General features: G+C 47.4%; 1 protein-coding gene and 1 pseudogene across 1 annotated transcript; one reads left to right on the forward strand and one right to left on the reverse strand.

Moving 5' to 3' along the window:
• Nucleotides 1-10,800: 10,800 nt before the first annotated feature.
• LOC115804130 (small nucleolar RNA SNORA18) lies at nucleotides 10,801-10,920 on the forward strand (annotated as a pseudogene).
• Nucleotides 10,921-12,769: 1,849 nt separating this feature from the next.
• On the reverse strand, nucleotides 12,770-24,217 carry ZNF74 (zinc finger protein 74). The gene is given in 6 exon segments (XM_022551528.3): nucleotides 12,770-13,708; nucleotides 13,711-15,237; nucleotides 15,632-15,727; nucleotides 16,124-16,250; nucleotides 23,473-23,558; nucleotides 23,872-24,217. Coding segments are annotated over 6 exon segments (1,908 nt in total). The 5' UTR covers nucleotides 23,900-24,217; the 3' UTR covers nucleotides 12,770-13,664.
• Between the last annotated feature and the right edge of the window lie 603 nt (nucleotides 24,218-24,820).

Here is a 24,820-nt window from a genome sequence, read left to right on the forward strand (position 1 = left end):
CGGCTGGGCCCGTGAGCCATGGCCGCTGAGCCTGCGCGTCCGGAGCCTGTGCTCCGCAATGGGAGAGGCCACAACAGTGAGAGGCCCACGTACCGCCAAAAAAAAAAATAAAAACAGAATAAGCCTGTGCCAAGATGTCAAGTTGTGACTCAGCGGGAAAGGAGGCCAAGGAACCCCTCTTGCTTGATTCTGATGAGGAGGATGACTTGCTGCTGCTCTTTACCTACCACCGCCTGAGCCTCAGGCTCCCCCCTCCTACCCTTCGGGTCTGGGGATTGAGAAATAGGAATGGTCTCGGTCTCCCCATCTCCTACCCTCCAGGGCACTCGACTTGGCCAGGGAGCTGCCTAAACTCAGGCCGGGCATTGGTTAAGGGGAGTCCCCGCTGCGGGTGTGAAAGCCGAGAGTGGACAGCGATGGGATGGGAGGGATCCGGGTCCACGCCCCTCCTTCAACTTCAGCTTTTTTTTTTAAAATTAATTAATTTTATTTTTTCAGCTGTGCCACGCAGCATGTGGGATCTTAGTTCCCCGATCAGGATGGAACCTGCACCCTCTGCTTTGGAAGCCTGGAGTCTTAACCACTGGACTGCCAGGGAAGTCCAACTACTTATTTATTTAATTGGAAGAACAATATGCCAACTTAGAGAGATGACCAAAGAGAACAGAAAATCTTTCATCGATCCTTGCAACCTGCAACCCGACCTGGGCAGATGCTTGAAATTCATTAACTACCCTCCTCACCTCAGAAAACCTTCGAGAGATGCTGGGTGGAGCCTGGGAGGAGGCAGATCAGCTTCACGAAGGAACCCCTGGTGCCCCGTGCAGCCTGCGGCAAGCGTGGCTTTGCCAACAGCAGATCCTAATTGGGATATGAGTGCTGGGGATGGGTGAAACTCAAACATTATGGAGATCGCATTCTTGCAGGATTGTGAAGAAGGGGCCAAGACAAGGAAGCCTTACTAAAACAGAGGAGGTAAGACAGAAATCAAATGAGGAGGCTTCAGAATTTCTAGGCAGTGTCTGTAAAGCCTCCAGGCAATACAGATGCAGACCCTGAGGCCCCAAAGAATTCAAAGGTGGTCAGTGTGATTCTCATTGGCCAGAGCGGCCCCTGACATACAGAAGAAACTTCGAAAAGTCGGGGGACTTTAGGAACACCTACCTTTCAACTTGTTAAGTTGCCTTCAAAGCTCTTAATGGCAGAGACCAGGTTCAGGAGAAAAGGGAACAACGAAGAATGAATCGGGCCACTCTGCTGGCAGCTGACTGAACCCAGGGAAGAGCCGGACCAAACCGAGGAGGTAAGTGGCCTAAGCTTCCACTTGAAGGGGACACCTGATAGCAGGATCCTGCCAATGTGCATATTGCAAAGAGCAGGAACACGTCCTAAAAGAGAGTCCCGCCCTAAATCAGCCTTTTTGTTTTTTTTAGGCTGTGTTGGGTCTTCGTTGCTGCGCGGGGGGCTTTTCTCTAGTTGCGGCCAATGGGGGCTACTCTTTGTTGCGGTGCACGGGCTTCTCATTGCAGTGGCTTCTCTTGTTGCGGAGCATGGGCTCTAGGCGCGCGGGCTCAGTTCTTGCAGCACATGGGCCCTAGAGCACTGTCTCAGTAGTTGTGGAGCACGGGCTCAGTTGCTCCATGGCATGTGGGATCTTCCCCGACCAGGGATAGAACCCGTGTTCTCTGCATTGGCAGGCAGATTCTTAACCACTGTGCCACCAGGGAAGCCCCTAAATCAGACTCTTGAAGAAGGTAAACAGGTGGTGCATCAGCTGCCTGAGCTAAGCATGACGGTGACCACGAATGACGGGGCCCTGGGGAACCCTTTAAATCCCACTGAGTCCATCACTATGTCCCACACAGAGCCCCGGTGACCATGACGGATGGAAATCAACTTGACTTTGTGATGGACGCGGGGGCCACTTACTCAGTTTTAAATACCCAGTTTTCTAAACTTTCTTCTGAGACTGTTAGTAACTGGGGTGTCAGGAGAAACCTTCAAAAATCCTTTTCTCCAGCTGCTAGACTCTCAGATGGAGCATACCTTTCTGTACGAGATTTACAAACTAAATACCAGGGTTATCTTTACACCTGGACGAATGGACATTGAAGCATCACAAGAGCAGTCTCTCAGCCCCCAAAGAGAACAGCCTGCAGCCACTGGGAAAGATATCCTGCAGGAGGTGAGTCTGGAGGTGTGGGGTGTGTGTGGGCAGGAGGCTGTGCCTATACTGGTTAGGCTCTGTCCCGGAGCAAAAATTCCAAACTTAAAGCCCTTCCTATGAAAGGAGCCGGCAAAGTGTGGAATTCAACCCCTGCCTTCCTGGAATATGACTTAATACACCCCTGCTGGTCACCTTATAAGACTCCACCTTTACCAGTCCAGAAACCAGGCACAGGTGGATATCAGTTTGTACACCACTTCAGAGCAATGAATCAAATTGTAGGAGATACTTATCTCTAGATCCTAACACTGCTCACTACTTTGTGCAGAGATGTGTTGGTTTACCCTATTGGATTTGAAGGATTTTTTGTTTTTTTGCATAACCTGGGTTTTGAATCCCGAGTTGTCTGCTTTCAAATACAAGATACAAGAGTTAAACACAAATACTGCTGGACAGCACTTCCTCCGGGATTTAACAATCTCCCCTCAAGATTGGGAGAAATCCTGACCACAGGTTTGAGGGACCCTCACCTAAATGAGGGAGCCCCCAGAATGTGGATGATACTCTGATGGCCAGTCCAACAAAGGACGCCCGAAACCAGAATACAGTTTTGATGGAATTTCCTGGTTGAAGGGGGCGGTAAGGTGTCCAAGAAAAAAGCACCGAGTTGTCAGCCCTCTGTTAGACACTCAGGTTTTGAACTCCCAAGGACAGAAGCTGCTCCTTGATGGAGGGAAGCTCTCTCCAGTGTTGCTGTTCCCACCAAGAAACAACCACGGGGGCTCCTGGTGATGACCGGGTTAGGTCCCACTTGGATCCCCAACTTCTATGTTGTAGCAAAACCCCTTTAGGAAGTTTTTTTTTGTTTGTTGTTTTTGTTTTTTTGGATTTTTTTGGCTGCACCAAGTGGCTTGCAGGATCTTAGTTCCCTGACCAGGTATGGAACCCGGGCCCACAGCAGTGAAAGCGCCGAGTCCTAACCACTGGACCACCGGGGAATTCCCTAGGAAGTTCTTAAAGGGGGAGACCATGACCCTTTAGACTGAAGTCTTGGAAGGATAACCATCCTGAAGACCAGCTCCATCCTTCCTGGACTGGACCTTGGGTGGTTGTCCTCATGACCCCTTCCTTGGTGAAGTTGAAGGGACACAGACATCTCTGGGCTGGCAAATGACTCCCTAGCCATCTTAAGTTGGTTCTCAAAAAGAAGTTGTGTAGGGCTTCCCTGGTGGCACAGTGGTTAAGAATATGCCTGCCAATGCAGGGGACGGGTTCGAGCCCTGGTCCGGGAATATCCCACATGCTGCGGAGCAACTAAGACCATGCGCCCCAACTACTGAGCCTGTGCTCTAGAGCCCGCGAGCCACAACTACTGAGCCTGTGTGCCATAACTACTTAACCCTGTGAGCCTAGAGCCCATGCTCTGCAGCAGGAGAAACCACAATGAGAAGCCTGTGCACCGCAATGAAGGGTAGCCCCCGCTCGCCACAACTAGAGAAAGCCCGTGCAGCAACAAAGACCCAAGCAGCCAAAAATTAAATAAATAAATTTATTTTTAAAAAAATGCTGTGAGCAAGAAATGAAGGTGTAGGGATTGATGCAGAGCTGACTTTGGTAAAGTGAAACTCTTTAGAAGGCAATTTTTTTAAATTGAAGTATCATTGGTTTACAATGTTGTGTTAATTTCTGCTGTACAGCAAAGTGACTCAGTTATACACATATATATATTCTTTTTTATATTCTTTTCCATTATGGTTTATCCCGGGAGTTTGGATATAGTTCCCTGTGCTATACAGTAGGACCTTGTTATTTATCCATCCTATATGTAATAGTTTGCATCTGCTCATCACAAGCTCCCAGTCTATCCCTCTCCCAACCACCTCCCCCTTGGCAACCACAAGTCTGTTCTCTATGTCTGTGAGTCTGTTTCTGTTTTGTAGATTGGTTCATTTGTGCCATATTTTAGATTCCACATATAAGTGATATTATATGGTATTTGTCTTTCTCTTTCTGATTTCACTTAGTATGATAATCTCTGGTTGCATCCACGTTGCTGCAGATGGCATTATTTCATTCTTTTTTATGGCTGAATCATATTCCATTGTATAAATATACCACATCCTCTTTATCCATTCATCTGTTGATGGACATTTAGGTTGTTTCTGTGTCTTGGCTATTGTGAATAGTGCTGCAATGAACATTGGGGTGCATGTATCTTTTCAAATTATGATTTTCTCCAGATATATGCCCAGGAGTGGGATTACTGGATCATATGGTAAATATATTTTTAGTTTTTTGAGGCACCTCCATACTGTTTTCCATAGTGGCTGCACCAACTTACATTCCCACCAACAGTGTAGGAAGGTTCCCTTTTCTCCACACCCTTTCCAGCATTTGTTATTTATAGACTTTTTAATGATGGCCATTCTGACCGATGTGAGGTGGTACCTCAGTGTAGTTTTGATTTGCATTTCTCTAATAATTAGCGATGTTGAGCATCTTTTCATGTGCCTATTGGCCATCTGGATGTATTCTCTGGAGACATGTCTATTTAGGTCTTCTGCCCATTTTTCTATTGGGTTGTTTGTTTTTTTGTTATTGAGCTGCATGAGCTGTTTGTATATTTTGGAAATTAAGCCCTAGTCGGTTGCACCATTTGCAAATATTTTCTACCATTCTGTAGGTTATCTTTTCATTTTGTTTATGGTTTCCTTTGCTGTGCAAAAGCTTGTAAGTTTGATTAGGTCCCATTTGTTTATTTTTGCTTTTATTTCTATTGCCTCGGGAGACTGACTTAAGAAAACACTGGTATGATTCGTGTCAGAGAATGTTTTGCCTATGTTCTCTTCTAGGACTTTGATGGTGTCACATTTTATGTTTAAGTCTTTAAGCCATTTTGAGTTTATTTTTGTGCATGGTGTAAGGGAATGTTCTAACTTTGTTGATTTACATGTGGCTGTCCAACTTTCCCAGCACAACTTTTTGAAGAGACTTTTTCCCATTTTATATTCTTGCCTCCTTTGTCAAAGTTTAGTTGACCATAGGTGTGTGGGTATATTTCTGGGCTCTCTATTCTGTTCCATTGATCTGTATGTCTGTTTTTGTACCAATACCACACTTTTGATTACTGTAACTTTGTAGTATTGTCTGACATCTGGGAGGGTTATACCTCCTGCAGCTTTTTTTTTTTTTTCCCCCCCTTAAGGTTGCTTTGGCAATTCTGGGCCTTTTATGGTTCCATATAAATTTTTGGATTATTTGTTCTAGTTTTGTGAAAAATATCATGGGTAATTTGATAGGGATCGTGTTAAATCTGTAGTTTGCTTTGGGTAGTATTGCCATTTTAACAATATTAATTATTCCAATCCAAGAGCATGCAGTATCTTTCCATTTCTTTGAATCCTCTTTAATTTCCTATATTAATGTTTTATAGTTCTCAGTGTATAAGTCTTTCACCTCCTTGGTCAGGTTTATTCCTAGGTTTTTTTTTTTTTTGGTGCGATTTTAAAAGGTATTTTTCTTTTTTTACATTCCTTTTCTGATATTTCATTGTTAGTATAAAGAAATCTTGCTACTTTGTTGAATTCACTTATCAGTTCTAGTAGTTTTTGTGTGGAGTTCTTAGGGTTTTCTATATGTAGTATCATGTCATCTGCATACAGTGACAGTTTTACCTCTTCCAGAAGGCAATTTAAATATCTTGCTAGTTGCCAGAATGTTCTTTTCTCTTGTGATGCTTTCTTTGTTTCTAACCTCCCAGGCTTGGAAAGACAATTTAATGATTCGGATTTCTCATACTTTGGCAAAAACAGGTCATCTCTCTAGCTGTTGAATTTGTCATCCAAAACTTCTTTCTGTATTTGATCATGCTGACCCCTTGACTGTGACTGTCACTCATTTTTCAACCATCCCTAACTTCCTTGACTTCAGAGATAACATATCAGATTAGGCTCATCACCTGTCCCATCTTTCCTTGACGAAGCTGAAATTCAGTTCTCTCCTTGTGTCCTCAGATAAAAATAAATAGCCCTGGTGTGTGTGGCCCCCATCAAGGTCATACTTGATTAGGATATTGTAGAAATGGTTCTTATTTCCCCAGCTTAAGTCCCTTCCATATTTAATTCCTAAGTGTTTCAGCCAAACAAATAAAGATCCAGATGCTCCAACATGTAAAAAGGTAAGACACTGATCCCTGCCTGAGTATCCTAGATAAAACCCATATGTGTGTGTGTATATATATATGTGTGTGTGTGTGTGTGTGTGTAGATATATATCCGTGTGTATATATATATATATATATATATATGTGTGTGTATAATTTTTTTCTTTGGCCATGCTGTGCAGCTTGTGGGGTCTTAGTTGAGCCACCAAAGATTGAACCCATGCTCTTAGCAGTGAAAGCGTGGAGTCCTAACCACTGGATCACCAGGAATTCCCTAAAATCTCTATAAGTAAGAGCCTAAATTTTAAAAATTAATTATTTAATTATTTTTTTATTTTTGGCTGTGTTGGGTCTTCTTTGCTGCACACGGGCTTTCTCTAGTTGTGGCGAGCGGGGACTACTCTTCGTTGCGGTGTGCGGGCTTCTCATTGTGGTGGATTCTCTTGTTGCGGAGCATGGGCTCTAGGTACATGGGCTCAGTAGTTGTGGCTTGCAGGCTCTAGAGTGCAGGCTCAGTGGTGACACACGGGCTTAGTTGCTCTGTAGCATGTAGGATCGTCCTGGACCAAGGATTGAACCTGTGTCCCCTGCACCAGCAGGTGGATTCTTAACTACTGCGCCACCAAGGAAGTCCCAGTAAGAGCCTAAATTTTAACAATATACCTGGCATTCTGTGTGCCCCCTTAGGGTGCACTTTGTGGTTATTTTTTTCTTTGGCCACAGTGCGGGTCATGCAGGATCTTAGTTCCCTGACCAGGGGTCAGACCCACACCCACTGCAGTGGAAGCACTGAGTCTTCACCACTGGATGCCAGGGAATTCCCCTGTCTTGTTTTAATGACCAATTTTGGGTCTATGAATGCCTTAACAGTTGGCCTGAGGGTGATATGTTTACTGGGATCAAATGTTAACTTGAAACCAGACAAGAGAATATTCTCAAATGAGTGCTTAACAGTGTCATTCCTCAAGCCCCTGTTAGGTCTACACCCCTTACCAGCAGGAAGTGGCCAGAGTGGCCATTGTCCATCTTCCTCAAGGTTGAGAAACAATCAGAAACGGGCAGTGGGCTGAACCTGTGTATAATCAGTCAAATCTATTCCACTTGCCATCACTCATCAAGGCCATTTTAAGACTGTGTGCCCTCCAGGTGGCCTGGAGCCTAAACATTAAGGTGTTTGCCCAAGTTGTTTTCAAGGACCTTGGAGTCAGCAGTGTCTAGTTTGAGCTGAGATGGTTATGACTGGATAAGACCAGCCACCCTCCAAGGGGGCCTGCATGAGTGTCTGCTCGGCAACTTTTTTTTTTTTATGACATTTCTTTCTTTCTTTAAAAAAAGTTTTTTTTAATGCATTTTACTTCTATGCTAACACGTTATATACTTGGTGAGGTACAATCTTTAGTTCTTTTTTCTTAAATTTATTTATTTTATTTATTTTTGGCTGCTTTGGGTCTTTGTTGCTGCATGCAGGCTTTCTCTAGTTGCGGCGAGCGGGGGCCACTCTTCGTTGTGCTGTGCATGCTTCTCATTGTGGTGGCTTCTCTTGTTGCAGAGGATGGGCTCTAGGTGCACAGGCTTCAGCAGTTGTGGCACGCAGGCTCTAGAGCACAGGGTCAGCAGTTGTGGCGAGTGGGCTTAGCTGCTCCATGGCATGTGGGATCTTCCTGGACCAGGGATCGAACCTGTGTCCCCTGCATTGGCAGGTGGATTCCCAACCACTGTGCCACCAGGGAAGTCCTCAGTGACTTTTTGAACATGCAGAGGCCTGTAGCTTAGTTACACCTGCACAAAACAACAGTCATAAGATCTTTTTCCAATCACCTTTCCCCACCACTCAGACTGCCCTGCTGCTTTACTCTTCATCCCATAAGTACCCCAGCTCCTTGCCTTTGAGGAGACAGATCTGAGGCTAGTTCTCCTCGTTTGGCTACAGACCTGGGCGTCTCAGCATTTTGGTTTGCTGTGCATCAAGCAACCAGATGCTGTATCAGTGAGGAATACAATTGTGGGGAAGGACAAATGTGAGAAAAGCAGCTAAAGTCCATAACAAGAACTCAGGAAGTTGAATGTCAATGGCTGAAATGGCTGCTCAAATTCCATTCAAGGCCTAGGATCCTTTTATTTTCCATTCCACTATGTGGGTCTTTGTCCTCAATTATCTCATGGTTGCAAAATGGCTACCACACCTCCAGGCATTGCATCCAAGTTCCAGGAAGAAGAGAGGAGGAGGAAGGAGCAGTATCTCCTATCAGGAAAGCAGACTTCCCCAAAATCTGTAGCAGACTTTGTTGGTCAGAACTGTGACCACCACAGCTGTGATGGTTTTAGAGGCCAAAGCGTTGAGGTGGACATGTATTGCTCCTCACCCCAAACAAAGTCTGCCACAGGTGACCACTGCCACCAACACAGTGTTGCTCTAAAGTGCTGGGCAATGTGGGTTTTAAGAAGAAATGAAATAAAAGGCTATCTATATGAAAAGGAGAGGCAAGCTTTTTATTTCCAAGTAATGACTTTACCTAGAAAACAGGATAAACCAAATAAACTGTTAGAGGCCTTCTGGAGTGATCAGTAAAGCTGCTTGGTGTAAAATAAATAGACAAAACTGTACCCACAGTCAAGAGTTGTTCTATATATGTTATCACAGAGCCAATTTACAAACCCCACAAAATTAGACTGAATTTAAGAATAAATATATGAACATATATGAAGAAAACTATAAACCTTTTCTGATGGTTAGATGCAGACTTAAATGGACAATCATTTACCACATTCTCTGATGTGAAGACCTTATATCATATAGAACTATGTTAATTCTTCACAAACTGGTCAATTCTAATCCAAATCCCAATGAGATATGCAGGGGCATGAAGAGGCTGAGTTCCAAGAAAATGATTCCTGAGTCACCTGAAGAATAGATTAAAAAAATTTCAGGCTTCCCTGGTGGCGCAGTGGTTGAGAGTCTGCCTGCCGATGCAGGGGACACGGGTTAGTGCCCCAGTCTGGGAAGATCCCACATGCCGCGGAGTGGCTGGGCCCGTGAGCCATGGCCGCTGAGCCTGCGCGTCCGGAGCCTGTGCTCCGCAATGGGAGAGGCCACAAAAAAAAAAATTTTTTTCGACCTTCTTAAAATGTGGTCCCAGTCCTACCATCTATGAAACTGAATGATGGAGCAGCAATAATGGAAAAGACAAGCCTATGGACCAGTAAGGAATGCAGTTCAGGAACGATGCAGGGACCTTGGATTTTTACATCCCAGATGGATGGATTTAAGAGTTAAATGTATAATATAACCAAAAAGGGACTTAAGGAAGGGCTTTCTTAGAGCCAAGTAAAAATATAAAGAAAAATTGGATAGACCTGATTACACAGACTTCAAAAACCTCTGTACACTAAAAATGCAGTAACAAAATGAACATTCCAAATATGTGTGTACATATTGCATGTGTGTATTGTATATAAGCATATATGTATATATTGATATGTATGTGCATATATTGTATATATATGTATACGTGTATGTATTATATGTATACATGTGTATATATTGATATGTATATTTGTACTACATATATGTATATGTGTATATTGCATGCTTATATATTGCATGCATGTGTGTACACAAAAGAATGGAATAGTGGACAAAAGATAGGACTAGACAATTCATATGAAGAGAAGAACAGTCAAAAACAGGAACAAGTAACATCCTTAGATCTATCTATTTATTTATTTATTTATGGCTGCATTGGGTCTTTGTTGCTGTGCACAGGCTTTCTCTAGTTGGGGCGAGCGGGGGCTACTCTGTTGCGGTTCACAGGCTTCTCATCGCGCAGCTTCTCTTTTTGCGGAGCACGGGCTCTAGGCACGTGGGCTTCAGTAATTGTGGCACGTGGGCTCAGTAGTTGTGGCTTGCAGGCTCTAGAGCGCAGGCTCAGTAGTTGTGGTGCACAGGCTTAGTTGCTCCGCAGCATGTGGGATCTTCCCGGACCAGGGCTCAAACCCGTGTCCCCTGCATTTGTAGGCGGATTCTTCACCACTGCGCCACCAGGGAAGCCCAGGAACAAGTAACATCCTTTTTTTTTTTTTTTTTTTTTTGCGGTACATGGGCCTCTCACTGTTGTGGCCTCTCCCGTTGCGGAGCACAGGCTCCGGACCCGCAAGCTCAGCGGCCATGGCTCACGGATCCAGCCGCTCCATGGCATGTGGGATCCTCCCAGACCAGGGCACGAACCCATGTCCCCTGCATCGGCAGGAGGACTCTCAACCACTGCGCCACCAGGGAAGCCCAGGAACAAGTAACATTCTTAATGTATCAAAATGGCAAATATAAAAAGTGATTGGGAATTCCTGGGCGGTCCAGTGGTTAGGACTCAGTACTTTCCCTGCCATGGCCCAGGTTCAATCCCTGGTGAGGGAACGAAGATCCTGCAAGCTGTGCAGTGCAGCCAAAAAAAAAAAAAAAGAAAAAGCGTGTGTAGTTGAGGTCTATATCAATGGGGCTTTTTCTGTAGACTTAAATGGTTGGAAACGCCTCACAGAGTAACTATGTGGTTTCCTTTCTCACAGGACTAGATCTGTGGAGAACTACAAGATAGAGTTGCTAATAAACTGTGAAAAACCTAACAGTCAAACTTTTTTTATCTTACGTATTGGCATATGCTAACTGTTCTAGGGTATGATAGCTTAGGAGTGAATATGATTTGAACTTAATGCATGTTTAGAGGGTGTCTAAAATTCAGAACCAGGCAGATCCATCTCCTGACCCTAAACATGGTTGTACAGTAAATTGCTTGAGGAAACTGGTTCTCAAAGACTACAGGAGGGAATTCTTTTAAAGTTAATTTTATTTATTTATTTTTGGCTGCATTGGGTTTTTGTTGCTGTGCGCGGGTTTTCTCTAGTTGTAGTGAGCAGGGGCTACTCTTCATTGCAGTGCGCGGGCTTCTCATTGCAGTGGCTTCTCTTGTTGCAGAGCACGGGCTCTAGGTGCCAGACTTCAGGAGTGTAGCTCAAGGGCTCTGGAGCGCAGGCTCAGTAGTTGTGGCGCACGGGTTTAGTTGCTCTGCAGCATGTGGGATCTTCCCGGACCAGGGCTCAAACCCGTGTCCCCCGCATTGGCAGGCGGATTCTTAACCACTGTGCCACCAGGGAAGCCCAGAGGGGAATTTTTGAAGTGTGTCAATGTTCCATTAAAGATCAAAGAAGCTCAACTAAAAAAATTGTGGACTGACTCTCACAACTATGGATTGAGCAAAAATTCTTTTTTGAAAGGGTTATTTCGAAGATTATTACTCTAATACTGGAGAAGCTAAGGTGATTGGCAGTGGAATGAATCAGAACATGTACAATTCCTTAAAAATTTATTGACTTAAATAATTTCGCCTATAATAAAGCCCTTTACACTTTTTTTGTAAAAAAAAAAAAAAAAAGACGTGTATACATGCAGAGGAAAAAAACAGAAAGAAATCCATCTCCAGGTCATGACCTGTGAACTGATTCTAAGGGTCATTTTAATTCTTATAAAATTGATTTTTTCCCCCAAATTTCAATATACATGTATTATGTGTATGATCAGAAAACAAAGTTTATATGTAAATAAAAGAACATCGAGACTTCAATGGAAGGGGGCCAAAGAGTATTTCAAACAGTTTTCAAGACGAAAGACCAACAATAAGAACACATTCCATTTCAACCTCACCGGTTATCAAAGAGCAAGGTGCTGCTCTCAGCTGAGGGCGTTAACAGCCCCGCCAGGCAGACAGCAGGTGTGGTGTCCGGGGTCCCCCCAAGATGTTTGCATTTGAATTTCTTTTAAAATAGGAAAAATGAGTATGAAAATGAATCAAACCGAGATTTTATCTATCTTTTGCCAATGCAGTTGTCCAATAGAACTTTCCCTATTTGTCATGGAGGAAGGGCCTGAGACCAGCCCCAAGGACGCTGGAGGAACGATGGGGGCGGACACCTGGGATCATCGCCGTGGCACCCAGAAGCAAGCCCGTCTGGACCCAGCTCGGAGCAGCGTCGGCCTCCGGGACCTGGACACGCCTGACAACTACTGTCGGTTCTCCTCACACTGAGACGGTATTACTTTGTTATCACACAACCAAAAATATACTAAAACGATGCCTTAGGCTGTTCATTTCCTTTATCTCAAAACTCTCACTTCTAGAAATCTACTCTAAGACAACGCTAAAGAAGGATAATGCAAAAAGATGCTATATGAAGAATGACTTGTAACAGTGAAAACTTGGAAATAACTTCTGCATCCAACAAAAAAACAGCTAATAGAACATCACGCCCCCATCCAGAATGACAGCTCCAAAGACAGTGAGGCTCTGAGGGAAAAAGAAGTCCTGCTATGCAGGTAAGCAGGGGAAAAAGACTAGAATGTTGACTGTATACACCGTGTTTAATGTAAAAATGCAATATCAAAAAGCAGAAGGTAACGTACCAAAGTGCGAAATGCAATTTTATTAAGAATTATGGGTATTTTCCCCTATATTCCGTATTTTCTGTAATGTGGTTATTTTGCCTCCATAGTTTAAAAAGTATACTAAAAAGCATTTCATAAACTCTAGCACTTTATACAAATGTGAAGTATCATCACTAAGAAGGCAGCTTATATCTGCTTATAACTGAGCAGAAATGACATGAGTCCCAGATGAACACCGTCTTTTTCCTTCTCCGGGGAGCACGGGGCCCAGCTCCTCTCACAGGGCTGAGCTACGTGGTACCTGAGGGGCCCTGCAGGTGGCCTTGCCAGCCGGGGTGGAGGTGTGCTTCCAGACACCTGTGTGCCAACACTGCACCCTGGAGGCACACCCCTGTGTCCTTCCAGCTTCCAGCATGGACGAGGTGGCCAGGCTCCAAGACAGCTGCGCTAACAGCATGACTGACAACATGCCTCTGCAGCAGAGCTATGTGAGTGGAGCGAGTCCAGGAGATTTGCTTTCTCCCAAATGCTACCACCTGAGCTTATTCTCCTCTCCTGGAATATAACGTTCACTTAGAAGTAATACTCTTCATAATGCAGTTTTTTTTTTTAAATTATCATTCTAAACGTAAGAGTTTACAAAGGAAATTCCAGGTCGAAATCACACCAAGAGGCTGTCCAAGGACACATGACTGACATACCTCCTTTTCATATGCAGGGAAGATCTGTCCCCCCTCAGTGACTTCCAAACCCATCAAAGAAAAGACGGAAAAAAAAAAAACAGGAAGACGGTACATCCTCAAACACACTCAATTCTCCTCTCCTACAGTGGATCCCTTCCCAGGAGGTGACAGCCTTAAGGGGTGTTGCCGGGTGGGCAGGTGGGTGTCTCTCGCACACATGAGTTAATTTCTGGGGTTGCTGCCCACGGGGAACTCCTTCCGGCCAAGGGTGGGACCACGCCCAGGAGCTCAGCCACACCTAGGGCATCAACAGGGCCCACGCTGCTCCCGCCGGAGCCCCCTGTACCCAGTAGGCTGCCAGGCATGCAGTAAGTGCTCAGCAAGCGCTTGTCGAACGGGACGGCAAAGGGCTTCTCCCTGCTGTGCAGCCTGCGGTGCTCTGCCAGGGGGCCGCTCCAGCCGAACACCTCGCCGCACTCATGACACTTAAAGGGCTTCTCTGCGGAGTGGGTCTTTTGATGTTTAATGAGACAGTGATTCTGGCTGAAGGCCCGGCCGCACTGGCCGCACTTATAGGGTTTCTCCCCGGTGTGGACGCGCTGGTGCACGATGAGCGACGAGTGGCAGCTGAAGGCCTTCCAGCAGCGGCTGCAGTCGAAGGGCTTCTCGCCGGTGTGGACGCGTTGATGCACAATCAGGTAGGAGTGGGAGCTGAAGGCCTTGCCGCACTCGTTGCAGCGGAAGGGCTTCTCGCCGCTGTGGACGCGCTGGTGCACCACCAGGTACGAGTGGCAGCTGAAGGCTTTGCCGCACTGGCTGCACTTGAAGGGCTTCTCGCCCGTGTGGGCACGCTGGTGCAGCGTCAGGCGGGAGCGGCTGCTGAAGGCCTTCTGGCAGTCGCCGCACTGGAAGGGCTTGTCCCCGCTGTGGAGCTTCTCGTGCACCGTCAGGGACGAGTGGCAGGCGAAGGCCCGGCCGCACGCGCCGCACCGGTAGGGCTTCTCACCGGTGTGGATCCGGCGGTGCCGCGTCAGGTGTGTCCGCTGGTTGAAGGCCTTGCCGCACTCGCTGCACCGGTAGGGCCTCTCACCGGTGTGGACACGCAGGTGCATGCCGAGCAGTGAGCTGCAGCTGAAGGCCTTGTCGCAGGCGCCGCACTTGTAGGGCCGCTCGCCCGTGTGGACGCGCCGGTGCACGTTAAGGGACGAGTGGCAGCTGAAGGCCTTGCCGCACTGGCCGCAGAGGAAGGGCTTCTCGCCGGTGTGGACACGCCGGTGCTCCAGGAGGTTGGTGCTCCAGGTGAAGGCCTTGCCACACTCACCGCACTTGTAGGCCTTCTCTCGCGCGTGCCACCGCCGGTGCAGTGCCAGGGCCGCGCTTCGCTGGAAGGCCTTGCCGCACTCGCCACACGTGAACGGGCCGCTCCCGGCACCCGGGCTCCGACGCCTGGCTCTGCTGGACTGCACGCTCCCCACACAGCCGTCCGGAGAGGCTCCTTCTGCGGGAAGGCTGGGCTGGGCCAGGAGGGCACACCTCCGGCCAAGAGCCTCCTCAGACACCACATGGCCCCATCGGTGCTCCTCTGTGGGACCGTCCCTGGCGCTGGCGGGCTCACATTGTGACAGAGCAGTCGCCAGGGCCCCCTGGGCGCCCCTGTCACCAGGACCGGGGCTGTGGAGACCGGACCTCGCCAGCCCACCTGCGATCAGCTCCCATGACGGTTCTTCTTTGTAAACGCACAGCTGCTGAGACCATGGCTCCTCCTCCACCTCAGGCCCCGGCTCCCATTCTGGTTCTGTAAGAAATGGAGATACTACCTTCTGAGAGCAGGCGGAGGTGCGGCGCTGGGGCTCAGGGCTGAGATCTGCCGGGAGAACAGGTAAGTGCAGGAGAGAGAGTAGAGACCAGCAGGGGGAGAGAGAGAGCGCAAGCTCAGGGCTGTGCGGAGGGGAGCACTCAGGGCAAGGCAGGCAGGCTGGCGAGCAAGGAAGAGGAGGAAGAAAGAGGGAAAGGAGCCTTGGAGAAGCCAGGGGATGCTGAAAAGAGCCAGGGGGCGGGGGGAGGACAGAGGAGCAGGAGGGGCACTGAGCAGGTGCAGACGGAGCAGGGCAGTGGACCGCGGAAGGAAAGCAGGCCCCATGGGGCAGTGGGGGGTGGGGTTCCACATCCTCCCACTGCAGCCCACTCACCTGGACCAGCCCCTCCAGGGACAGCTCTAGGCGCCCACCATGGCTCCTCGCCTCGTTCCAGGTGAGAGATCACATCTGGCTTGCAGACGGGAGGCCCTGCGCGAAGGGAGAAAGCGGCGTGGCTCTGGGTGCTGTGCTCTCCAGACCAGCCCACAAGCCCAGCAGCCCTAGAGTGGCCCCAGCGGCCTGAGGCACGGAGAGGTGGTGCCAACTTCAAGGAAGGGGGCCTCAGACATGGAACCCATACTGACATGTGTGTCTGAGGACCCCACAGGTACTGACATGCCCCATCTAGGGCAGGCTGGGCTTCCAGGGCCCTGTCCACCCCCTCCCTTTCCTCTGGGCCCCACCCCGGGACCAGCCACACTTCCAGGCAAAGATGCCAGTTGGTGCCACAAGGGCCTGGGGCATATACCACAAGGAAGACTCAGGAACACATACAGACTGGTGGATGCCCAGACTGCGGCCTCCTCACCTTGGGAGCCATCTTACCCAGGGCAAGAAGGTTCTGGTAGTTCTCCAGCATCACATCCCGGTACAGGGCCCTCTGAGGGGAGTCCAGCTGTCCCCACTCCTCCTGGGTGAAGTCCACGGCCACATCCTTGAAAGTCACCAACTCCTGGAATGACACACATGTTCTCTCTCACCCAGGATGGGAGTCAGTCCACTTGCGTTTTTGGGTGACTGAGGACCTCAGTAGCAGAGATAACCTCGGGTGACCTCCTGAGCGCAGAAGATAGGGCTGTAGACACCATCTGTCTTATAGCCCCGACGCACACACCACAACTCAGCCAGGAACTGCCACGCGGCCTGGCCTGGGAGGGCCCAGCTAACTGGGCAGCCCACGTATAGGTGCTGCAGTGGGGGCACAGGCTGAGGCCATAAGTTCTGGCCAACTTACAGAACTTGAAATATAATACAAAGAGCCTCAAACCCTATTCAAGTCCCATCACTGCAAAAGGCCCCAAACCCAGACAGAAAGCCCTCACTGCACCCTAAGGAAGGACCCTGTACTGCTCCGTGTCCTTCCTGCTTGCCCCCCACTCTTTCCTGCCAGACCCCTGCTCCCTTGCCCTCCTGGGGCCACATCCCAGCCCACCCCCTCGCAACCTTCTCCCACTTTCCCCCAACACTGGCCCCTGGTCTCGGGGTAACCCCCCCAACTCGGTCACTCTGGTTCCAAGTGTCCTGAAAGTCCCAAATGACTTCCCTTATGTGACTCCTCCTCTGGAACCCCAGTATTCTGCCGGCCAGGGCTTCTTACCTCTCCAGCTGGGCACACCAAGAGGTTGGAGACCCAGTGCCTGTCCCATGAGAAGAGAACAAAGAGCAGCCCAGGCCACATACAGTCATGACAGGGGTGCATTAGAAGATAGGCAGGGACTTCCCTGGTGGTCCAGCGGTTAAGACTCTGCACTCCCAATGCAGGGGGCCCGGGTTCGATCTCTGGTCAGGGAACTAGATCCCTCATGCCGCAACTAAAAAGATCCCACGAGCTGCAACTGAAGACCCTTCACGCAGCAACGAAGATCCTGCTTGTCGCAACTAAGACCCAGCACAGCCAAATAAATAAATAAATACTAAAAAAGAAAAAAAGGGCAGACCATAGGGTGGGGGTGGGGGGACACAGAAGTGGTGGGGCAAGCAGGTCCTCAGCAGTAAAGTGAACTGGAGTCAGGGAGGAGGCGGGGAGGCAGGACACAGTGGCCAGAGTATGAAGATAGGTATCTATTCCAAGGTGACAGCGTCTGCATTCTGCAGCAGGCAGCATGGGGGGAAGGCAGGAGGGGGACAGGTGTGAACAGGTTCTGAGCATGGGCCCAAGGAGTGACCTGGTTAAAAAAAGCAGCCTGGTAAAAACTGAGTTTCAAGTTCTGTTTCTAGACACAAAGGGGTAATGGGCACCAGATCTGCCCTCCTTACCTCAAACAACTAGTAAACTGGGTAAGATGTATGAAACAATGGTCAATTTCCAGACACTGGACAAAGGACAGCTCAGAACAGAGACCCCTGAGAACAAACAAAGTGAGCCCTACAACAGCCTCACCTTCCCACATGGAAGTAGTCCCTGATCACAGTGCAGGGAGTGGGAATCCAGAGAGAGCTTGTGGTCCAAGGAGTTGAGGAGACAGAGAACAGAGTTTGGGGAGACCAGGAAACTAGAATTTTCAGGGCAACGTGCCACAGCAAAGGGAGCCACACAGGCTTGGAACTCTGGATGTGCTCAAGATTGACTGAGGAATGACCCCAAACCAGGGAAAGAAACAGCAGAAAGAGGTGTATGCAGGACAATCATTAAAACTTAAACAGGACTGGGAACAGTCTGTGCTCCAACCGGCCAGAGTGAATGTCCTCCTGCTCTATGGGACACTGAGTAAAGTCCCCAGAAAGATGCTGCTTCAGCAGTGGGGCAAAATTAACCTGAGATTAAAGACTTCTCTGGATCCACCTTAACAAAACCTAAAAGTAAGCCTTGGAAGGATCCAACTGACACTAAGTAATTTCACTGCATCACAAAACATTTAAGGAATTAAACCCAACACCCAACAAAGTAAAATTCACTCCATCTAGAATCCAATCAAGTAACTAAAAGGAAAAAAAGTTAATAAAATCAGAAGAATTAAAAGTATCATAAAACTAAACAAAACAAAACAACAACAAAAAAGTATCATAAAACAGTATTTGTTTACCTCAAAAGAAAGCGTTAAGGGTGAAACAGAATTAAAAAAGATACAAGACGTAGAAAACAAATAGCATAACGGCAGATATAAACCCAGCCATATGGATAATTATGTTAAATGTGAATAGTCTAAATATCCCAAGTAAAAACTAGAGATTGTCAAATTGAATTTAAAAAGTAAGACCCAGACTTCCCTGGTGGCACAGTGGTTAAGAATCCACCTGCCAATGCAGGGGACATGGGTTCAAGCTCTGGTCCGGGAAGATCCCACGTGCTGCAGAGCAACTAAGCCTGTGTGCCACAACTACTGAGCCTGCACTCTAGAGCCCGCAAGCCACAACTACTGAAGCCCATGTGCCTAGAGCCCATGTTCTGCAACAAGAAAAACCACCACAATGAGAAGCCCACGCACAATGAAGAGTAGCCCCCGCTCACCACAACTAGAGAAAGCCCACACGCAGCAATGAAGACCCAAAGCAGCCCCTCTGCAAAAAAAAAAAAAAGATACCCAGAAAATTCTCCACATATTTAGAATTAAACAATACACTCCTGAATAATACACAGTTGAAGGAGAAATTACAAAAAAATTAGAAACTATTTTGAACTGAAAAAAAGGGAAATACAATAGAAAATTTGTGGAATATAGCTAAAGCAGGACTTAGAGGTAAATTTATAGCACTGAATGCTAATGAGAATAGGTGTCAAATCAATACCTCAGTTTCACCCTTAAGAAAACAAAGTAGTATACACTGATGTGTATAAAACTGATGACTAATAAGAACCTGCAGTATAAAAAAACAAACAACAAAAAAACAACTAATACTAAACTTTCTTTGGTTATTTGTATGGAAATATGTTAATATAAATGTTTCAGACATTACATGAAATTTCTAAAAATCTTATATGTTCTGGTATAATGTTAAGTCATAATTCTAGTTATTACTTTAAAATGTATATCTCAGAAATAACTAAATTTCCTTGTCAATTCCATTATTATGAACTTTCATCAAATCTTTAACCGTGGTCATTTTTAAGTCTTTTGTCATTTACAGACAGTTCTGGGTGTACGCTGATGCTTTTGCAAAAATGTTCCTATAAAAGGGTTTCATCTTCAAGGAATTCATGGAAAAGACTCTGACAAGTACAGGTTTCTGGTAACTGACTATACTGCTGAACTGAATGAATAAGCATTTTCAGAACTCTAATGGAAAACTGATGAATTCATAAAAGTGCTAACAAAAGATCAAGATAAAAAAAATTAATTACATGGGACTGAGTGAACTGATGATGATGATTATAATTTTTGTGACTTTCTGTTTGAATAAAAAAAAAATCCCACAAGGACTCAGAGGCAAAAAATATACAAATCAATTTTCACTGCAAAGTAAAGGAGCTGTTACAGTGGAGAATTACTGGACCGAATGTCAATATTATGACATAGTATGACTGTGTTTCGTGTTTGGTAACTGCAATCATTGTTGCTTTTGTTGTGGTCATCCATTTACAATGCTTGGTGTCAGTTTATTTATCTCTTGTAAAAATAAAATACAGTGTGTGTGTGTGTGTGTGTGTGTGTGTGTGTGTGTTGTGAAAAAAAAGAATTCACTGGTGTAGGTGGGGTGATATTTGCATAATTACTCCTGTAGATTTGATTATTTATTTTATTATTTTGATTAAACAATGCTACAATGCTAAAAGAAAATGCATACTTAGCTGTTAGCAGGGTTAAAGCTCCTGATGGTTGTAAGATCTACCTGCCTGAATTTGGACATTAGCATTTATGCAATGAATTAAAAGCAAAAAATCATTTCAAAAAAAAAAAAAAGCCAAAGTAGCTACCTCCCTGGTGGTCCAGTGGTTAAGACTCTGCCCTCCAATGCAGGGGGTGTGGGTTCGATCCCTGGTTGGGGAGCTAAGATCCCACATGCCTTGGGGCCAAAAAACCAAAAACATAAAACAGAAGCACTATTGTAACAAATTCAATAAAGGCTTTAAAAAAAATGGTCCACATCAAAACAAACAATCAAAAAAAAGCCAAAGTAAAGAAAGGAAATAATAAAAACCAGAAATTGATGAAAAAGAGCACAGAAAAGCCATAGAGAAAATCAATGAAACCAAAAGATGGTTCTCTGCAAAGACCAATAAAATCAATAATTAAACATATATTTACTATATGACTCAGCCATTCCACTCTTGGGTATTTATTCAAGAGAAATTAAAACACACATCTATACTTATACTCCAATATTTATAGCAGGTTTATTTGTAATAACCTAAACGAGGAAACAACCTAAACGTCCATCAGTTGGTGAATGGATAAACAAATTGTGGAGTACATATGCAACAATGTTATGTGCTGAACTGTGTCCCTCCAAATTCATATGTTGAAGCCCTAAGCTCCAATACCTTAGAATGTGACTGTATTTGAAGACAAGGCCTTTAAAAAGGTAATTAAGGTAAATGAGGTCATTAAGATGGGTCCTAAAATGGTAGAACTAGTGTCCTTATAAGAAATGGAAATTTGGACACAAATATGTACAGAGGGGAGAACGTGAGGACACAGAGAAGCACCATCTGCAAACCAAGGAGAGAAGCTCAGAAGAAACCTACCAACACCTTGATCTTAGACTTCTAGCCTCCAGAACTATGAGACAATAAATTTCTATTGCTTGAGCCACACAGTCTGTGGCACTTCGCTGTGGCAGCCCTAGGAACCTAAAACAAATGGAATATCACTAGACAATCAACAGGACCAAGCTACTGATTCAAACAAGGAAATGAAGTCAAAAGCATAATGCTAACTGAAATAAGTCAGAAACAAAAGACTACATATCTTATAATTCCACATGAAATTCTTAAAAAGACAGAATTATACTGGATGCCAAGGGGGCGGGTGGAGAAGATGGGCTTCAAAGGGACATGAAGGAACTTTCTGGGTGACGGAAAAGTTCTATATCGTGATTGTGGTGCTGGTTACACAACTGTATACACTTGCCAAAACTCACCAAATCCTACATATATAAAATTGGAGAAATTTACTGTGTATAAATTACACCTCAATAAACCTGATCCAAAAAACCCACCGGATTTCAGGAAGATGAGAAGGTCGGAGTGAGGACACATGCTGAGAACGTGCTCATAACTAAGGCATGCAGGGATGAAGCATAATGGTGATGGCACTGGCAGAAAGGAGGAGGAAATGGGCAGAAACAAAGCTCCAGAGAAATCACAATGCGGTGCTGGCGAGAGAGCACTGTCAGAGGCTACGTGGTTTCAGTATGGAGATGTCAACAGGCAAGAGCAGGACAGGATTTGAGCCTGGCACAGGACTTTCTGAGGGGTATTACCAACCCACCAGCAAAAGCCCATGTCTGGTGTGTCTTCATTTTGCAGGACAGGAAGCAAAAGGGTGTGGGAATCAAAGGCAGATGTGGAGGGGCTTCAGTGCAGTGGTTAAGAATCCGCCTGCCAATGCAGGGGACACGGGTTTGAGCACTAGTCTGGGAAGATCCCTCATGCCACGGAGCAACTAAGCCCCTGTGCAACAACTACTGAGCCTGCACTCTAGAGCCTGCGAGCCACAACTACTGAGCTCGTGTGCCACAACTACTGAAGCCCGCATGCCTAGAGCCCATGCTCTGCAACAAGAGAAGCCACTGCAATGAGAAGTCCGCGCACTGCAACGAAGAGTAGCCCCCACCTGCCACAACCAGAGAGAAGCCCGCGCGCAGCAACGAAGGCCCAACGCAGCCAAAAATTAATTAATTAATTAAATTTATTTAAAAAGGAAAAAAAAAGGCAGATGTGGAAATAAAACTAGCGGAAGAGTCAGAACAGATCATGGGGGATGTCCTAGCAGAGCAGAACGCTTGACGTAGTATGAGACTGCTAGGAGGGGAGAGTACTTCGGAGAGAGGACCAGTTACTCAAAGACCTGAGAAGCTGGTATTTCAGGAATAATATCTGTGCACAAGAAGGGGAGTACCTCCCGAGGTGGTCACTCTCACACAGACACCACTTTTTCCTGAACCTTTTCAAGGTAAGTTGCAGACATCAGAACACCTCACCTTACATTCTTCAGCCAGTATCTCCTAAGGATGTTCTCTGACACAATCACAATGCCATCATCACACCCATGAAATTAAATATTCATACAACATGATCTAAGATACAGTATATTTTCAAATTTTCTCAATCTTTCTAAATGCCTTTGATAGAATTTTTGGATCTATAACCCATCAAGGATCATGTATTGCATGTGCTTGTCATGTCTCCCAAGTGTCTTATAGAACTACAGCACATTCTAACATTACAGAAGCTGGGCATATCTCACCATACATGTTTTACAGTCATTTCTACTTTTCAAGTGGTAAGTTAACAGAATTGCCAAATCCTAAAAAAATCAAAGGATTCTCAATCCTTCTGACCTTTCACCACCTCACACTGTCTTTATCCAGCGCACCTTTCTAAACACTACGATGAGTGGGGGTAGTTTAGGTGGTGGAACAAAATGAGGAGCAAAACCCAAAATCTGTAAAAGGAGGGATTTGCACCTCAGCTGCAGAAGTGGCCCCAGGGCCAATTCCCTGTCGAGCCCACAGATCCTCTAAAACTCCAAGTTTTTCCATGAAGGCCCCATGTCAGGAGCTGGGTACAGAGGAAAAGCGCACAGGGACGCACCAGCTACCATCACTCTGACCCCAGCACTGCAATGCAGCCCTTCCATCAGCTGTTCCACATCCTCCTACCTAATTCCATCCCGGAAAACTCCCCCAAACAAGGACCAACTGCTACAAACATCCCATGGGCCTGAGTGTGGAGATGAGTGAAGTGATCTCATGTGATCTGTCACCTACTTGCTTGGGTGGCACTAGAACCACTCATCAGAGCTCCAGCACAGTGCTGGGCACACAGCACAGTCCTCGGCAACAGACACATGGCTGGACTGAATCAGGCTGGAACATACACTCATGTTGATGGCACACCCCGGCGTCACCTGCACCTGTTCCCACGCACAGAGCTTCCTGAGGACTGGAGAGCAGGCCCCCAGGTGTGTGTGTGGGGTGTCCTTGGATGACTAAAGATTCTGGGCGGCCGAAGGAAGGTGCCAACCCTCCACATAAACAACGAAATGTTCAAAAAAGAAAAGACAGCCACTCACCTCGGACCTGCCTTCCAGGAGACCCTGACCCAATTTATCTTCTGGAATCTCTTTGAGGGGAAGAGCAGGGTCCTGAGAGGACGGAGCTGGAAAGGAGAAATGAGTCAAGAGGGCTGCTCTGTCCACGGCCACCAGGCACCCCCAGCACGGGGAGAATGAAGGGGAGGCAGGAAGGGAGCCCCAACTTCATCACAACCTGATAGGGCATCGGGACTAATTCTGCTACTCAGTGTGTGGGTCACTCCCGTTACGGAGGAAAAGCGCCTCCATTCCCGTCCCCATCATCCCCGGGGTGCCCACGGTGAAGAGGAGGAGGCCTGAATCCGGGGCGCTTTCGGGAACCCAGCCCGCCCTCTCCGTGCAAATCCACAGGCCCACGGCCTGACAAGCCAACCGTACCTGCCTCCCGGGGCTCCGGGGCCTCCATGGCACCCTCCTTCGGCGGCCACCCCGGGCGGGGGCGGGGCAGGTCCACCTCCCGGGGCTCAGAACCCTTGCGCAGCCCCGCGGGGCCGGCCCGCGCCCCGGGTCGGGGTCAGGCGGGCTCCGCAGGCGCCCCGCGCCCCGGGCTGTGCTCTCGCCCCATCGCTCGCCCCACCAGCCCGTCACCGACGTTGTCCGGGCCCGCGCGGGCCAGCCAGGCCTCGGGCTCTGCCGCCTGGCGCTGGGAGTCGCGGAGGCGGCACACAGGCCTGGGGCGGACGGGCTGACGAACCGACAGCCGGCCGGCCGCGCGGACGAGCTCACCCACCTCACACGAGACGGCGGCCGCCACAAAAGAGCTCGTGCGACCGTCGCAAGACGTGCGCCTGCGCAGACCGGACGGGCACTACAACTCCCGGAATCTTTTGCGCCGCGACCTTGCGCGCATTGGACTGCATTTCCCACAGGGCATCGGGGCCGGAGCCGCTCTGACGTCTAGCACGGACGAGCGTGTAGCACAGTCTTCTGGGAAGTGTAGTTAAGGCGCCAGCGACCTTGCGCTCTGGCCCCGCCCCCTCTCCCCCATTGCTGTGGAAAGCGCTTGCTTCTCGGGGTGTGTGTGTGATGTGTGTGGTGTGTGTGTGATGTGTGTTGTGTGTGTGTGATGTGTTGTGTGTGTGTGGTGTGATGTGTGTGATGTGTGTGGTGTGTGGTGTGTGTGATGTGTGTGGTGTGTGGTATGTGTGGTGTGTGTGTGTGTGAGGTGTGTGATGTGTGTGTGCGCACGCCTGGTAGGTGAGTGTGGAGAGTTTAGGTTGGGTAAGTGTGGAACATTAAGGGTGAGTGACCTCTGTGTGAGAGGGACAGGGCCCCACGGGCACCTGCTGGGTCCTGACACTTGACCTACCAGTTGCCCCATCCCCAG

Source organism: Delphinapterus leucas, chromosome 14 (assembly GCF_059928025.1).
Source record: "Delphinapterus leucas isolate spDelLeu-1000000601 "Yukka" chromosome 14, BTC_Dleu_Yukka2, whole genome shotgun sequence".
Classification (NCBI taxonomy): Eukaryota; Metazoa; Chordata; class Mammalia; order Artiodactyla; family Monodontidae; genus Delphinapterus; species Delphinapterus leucas.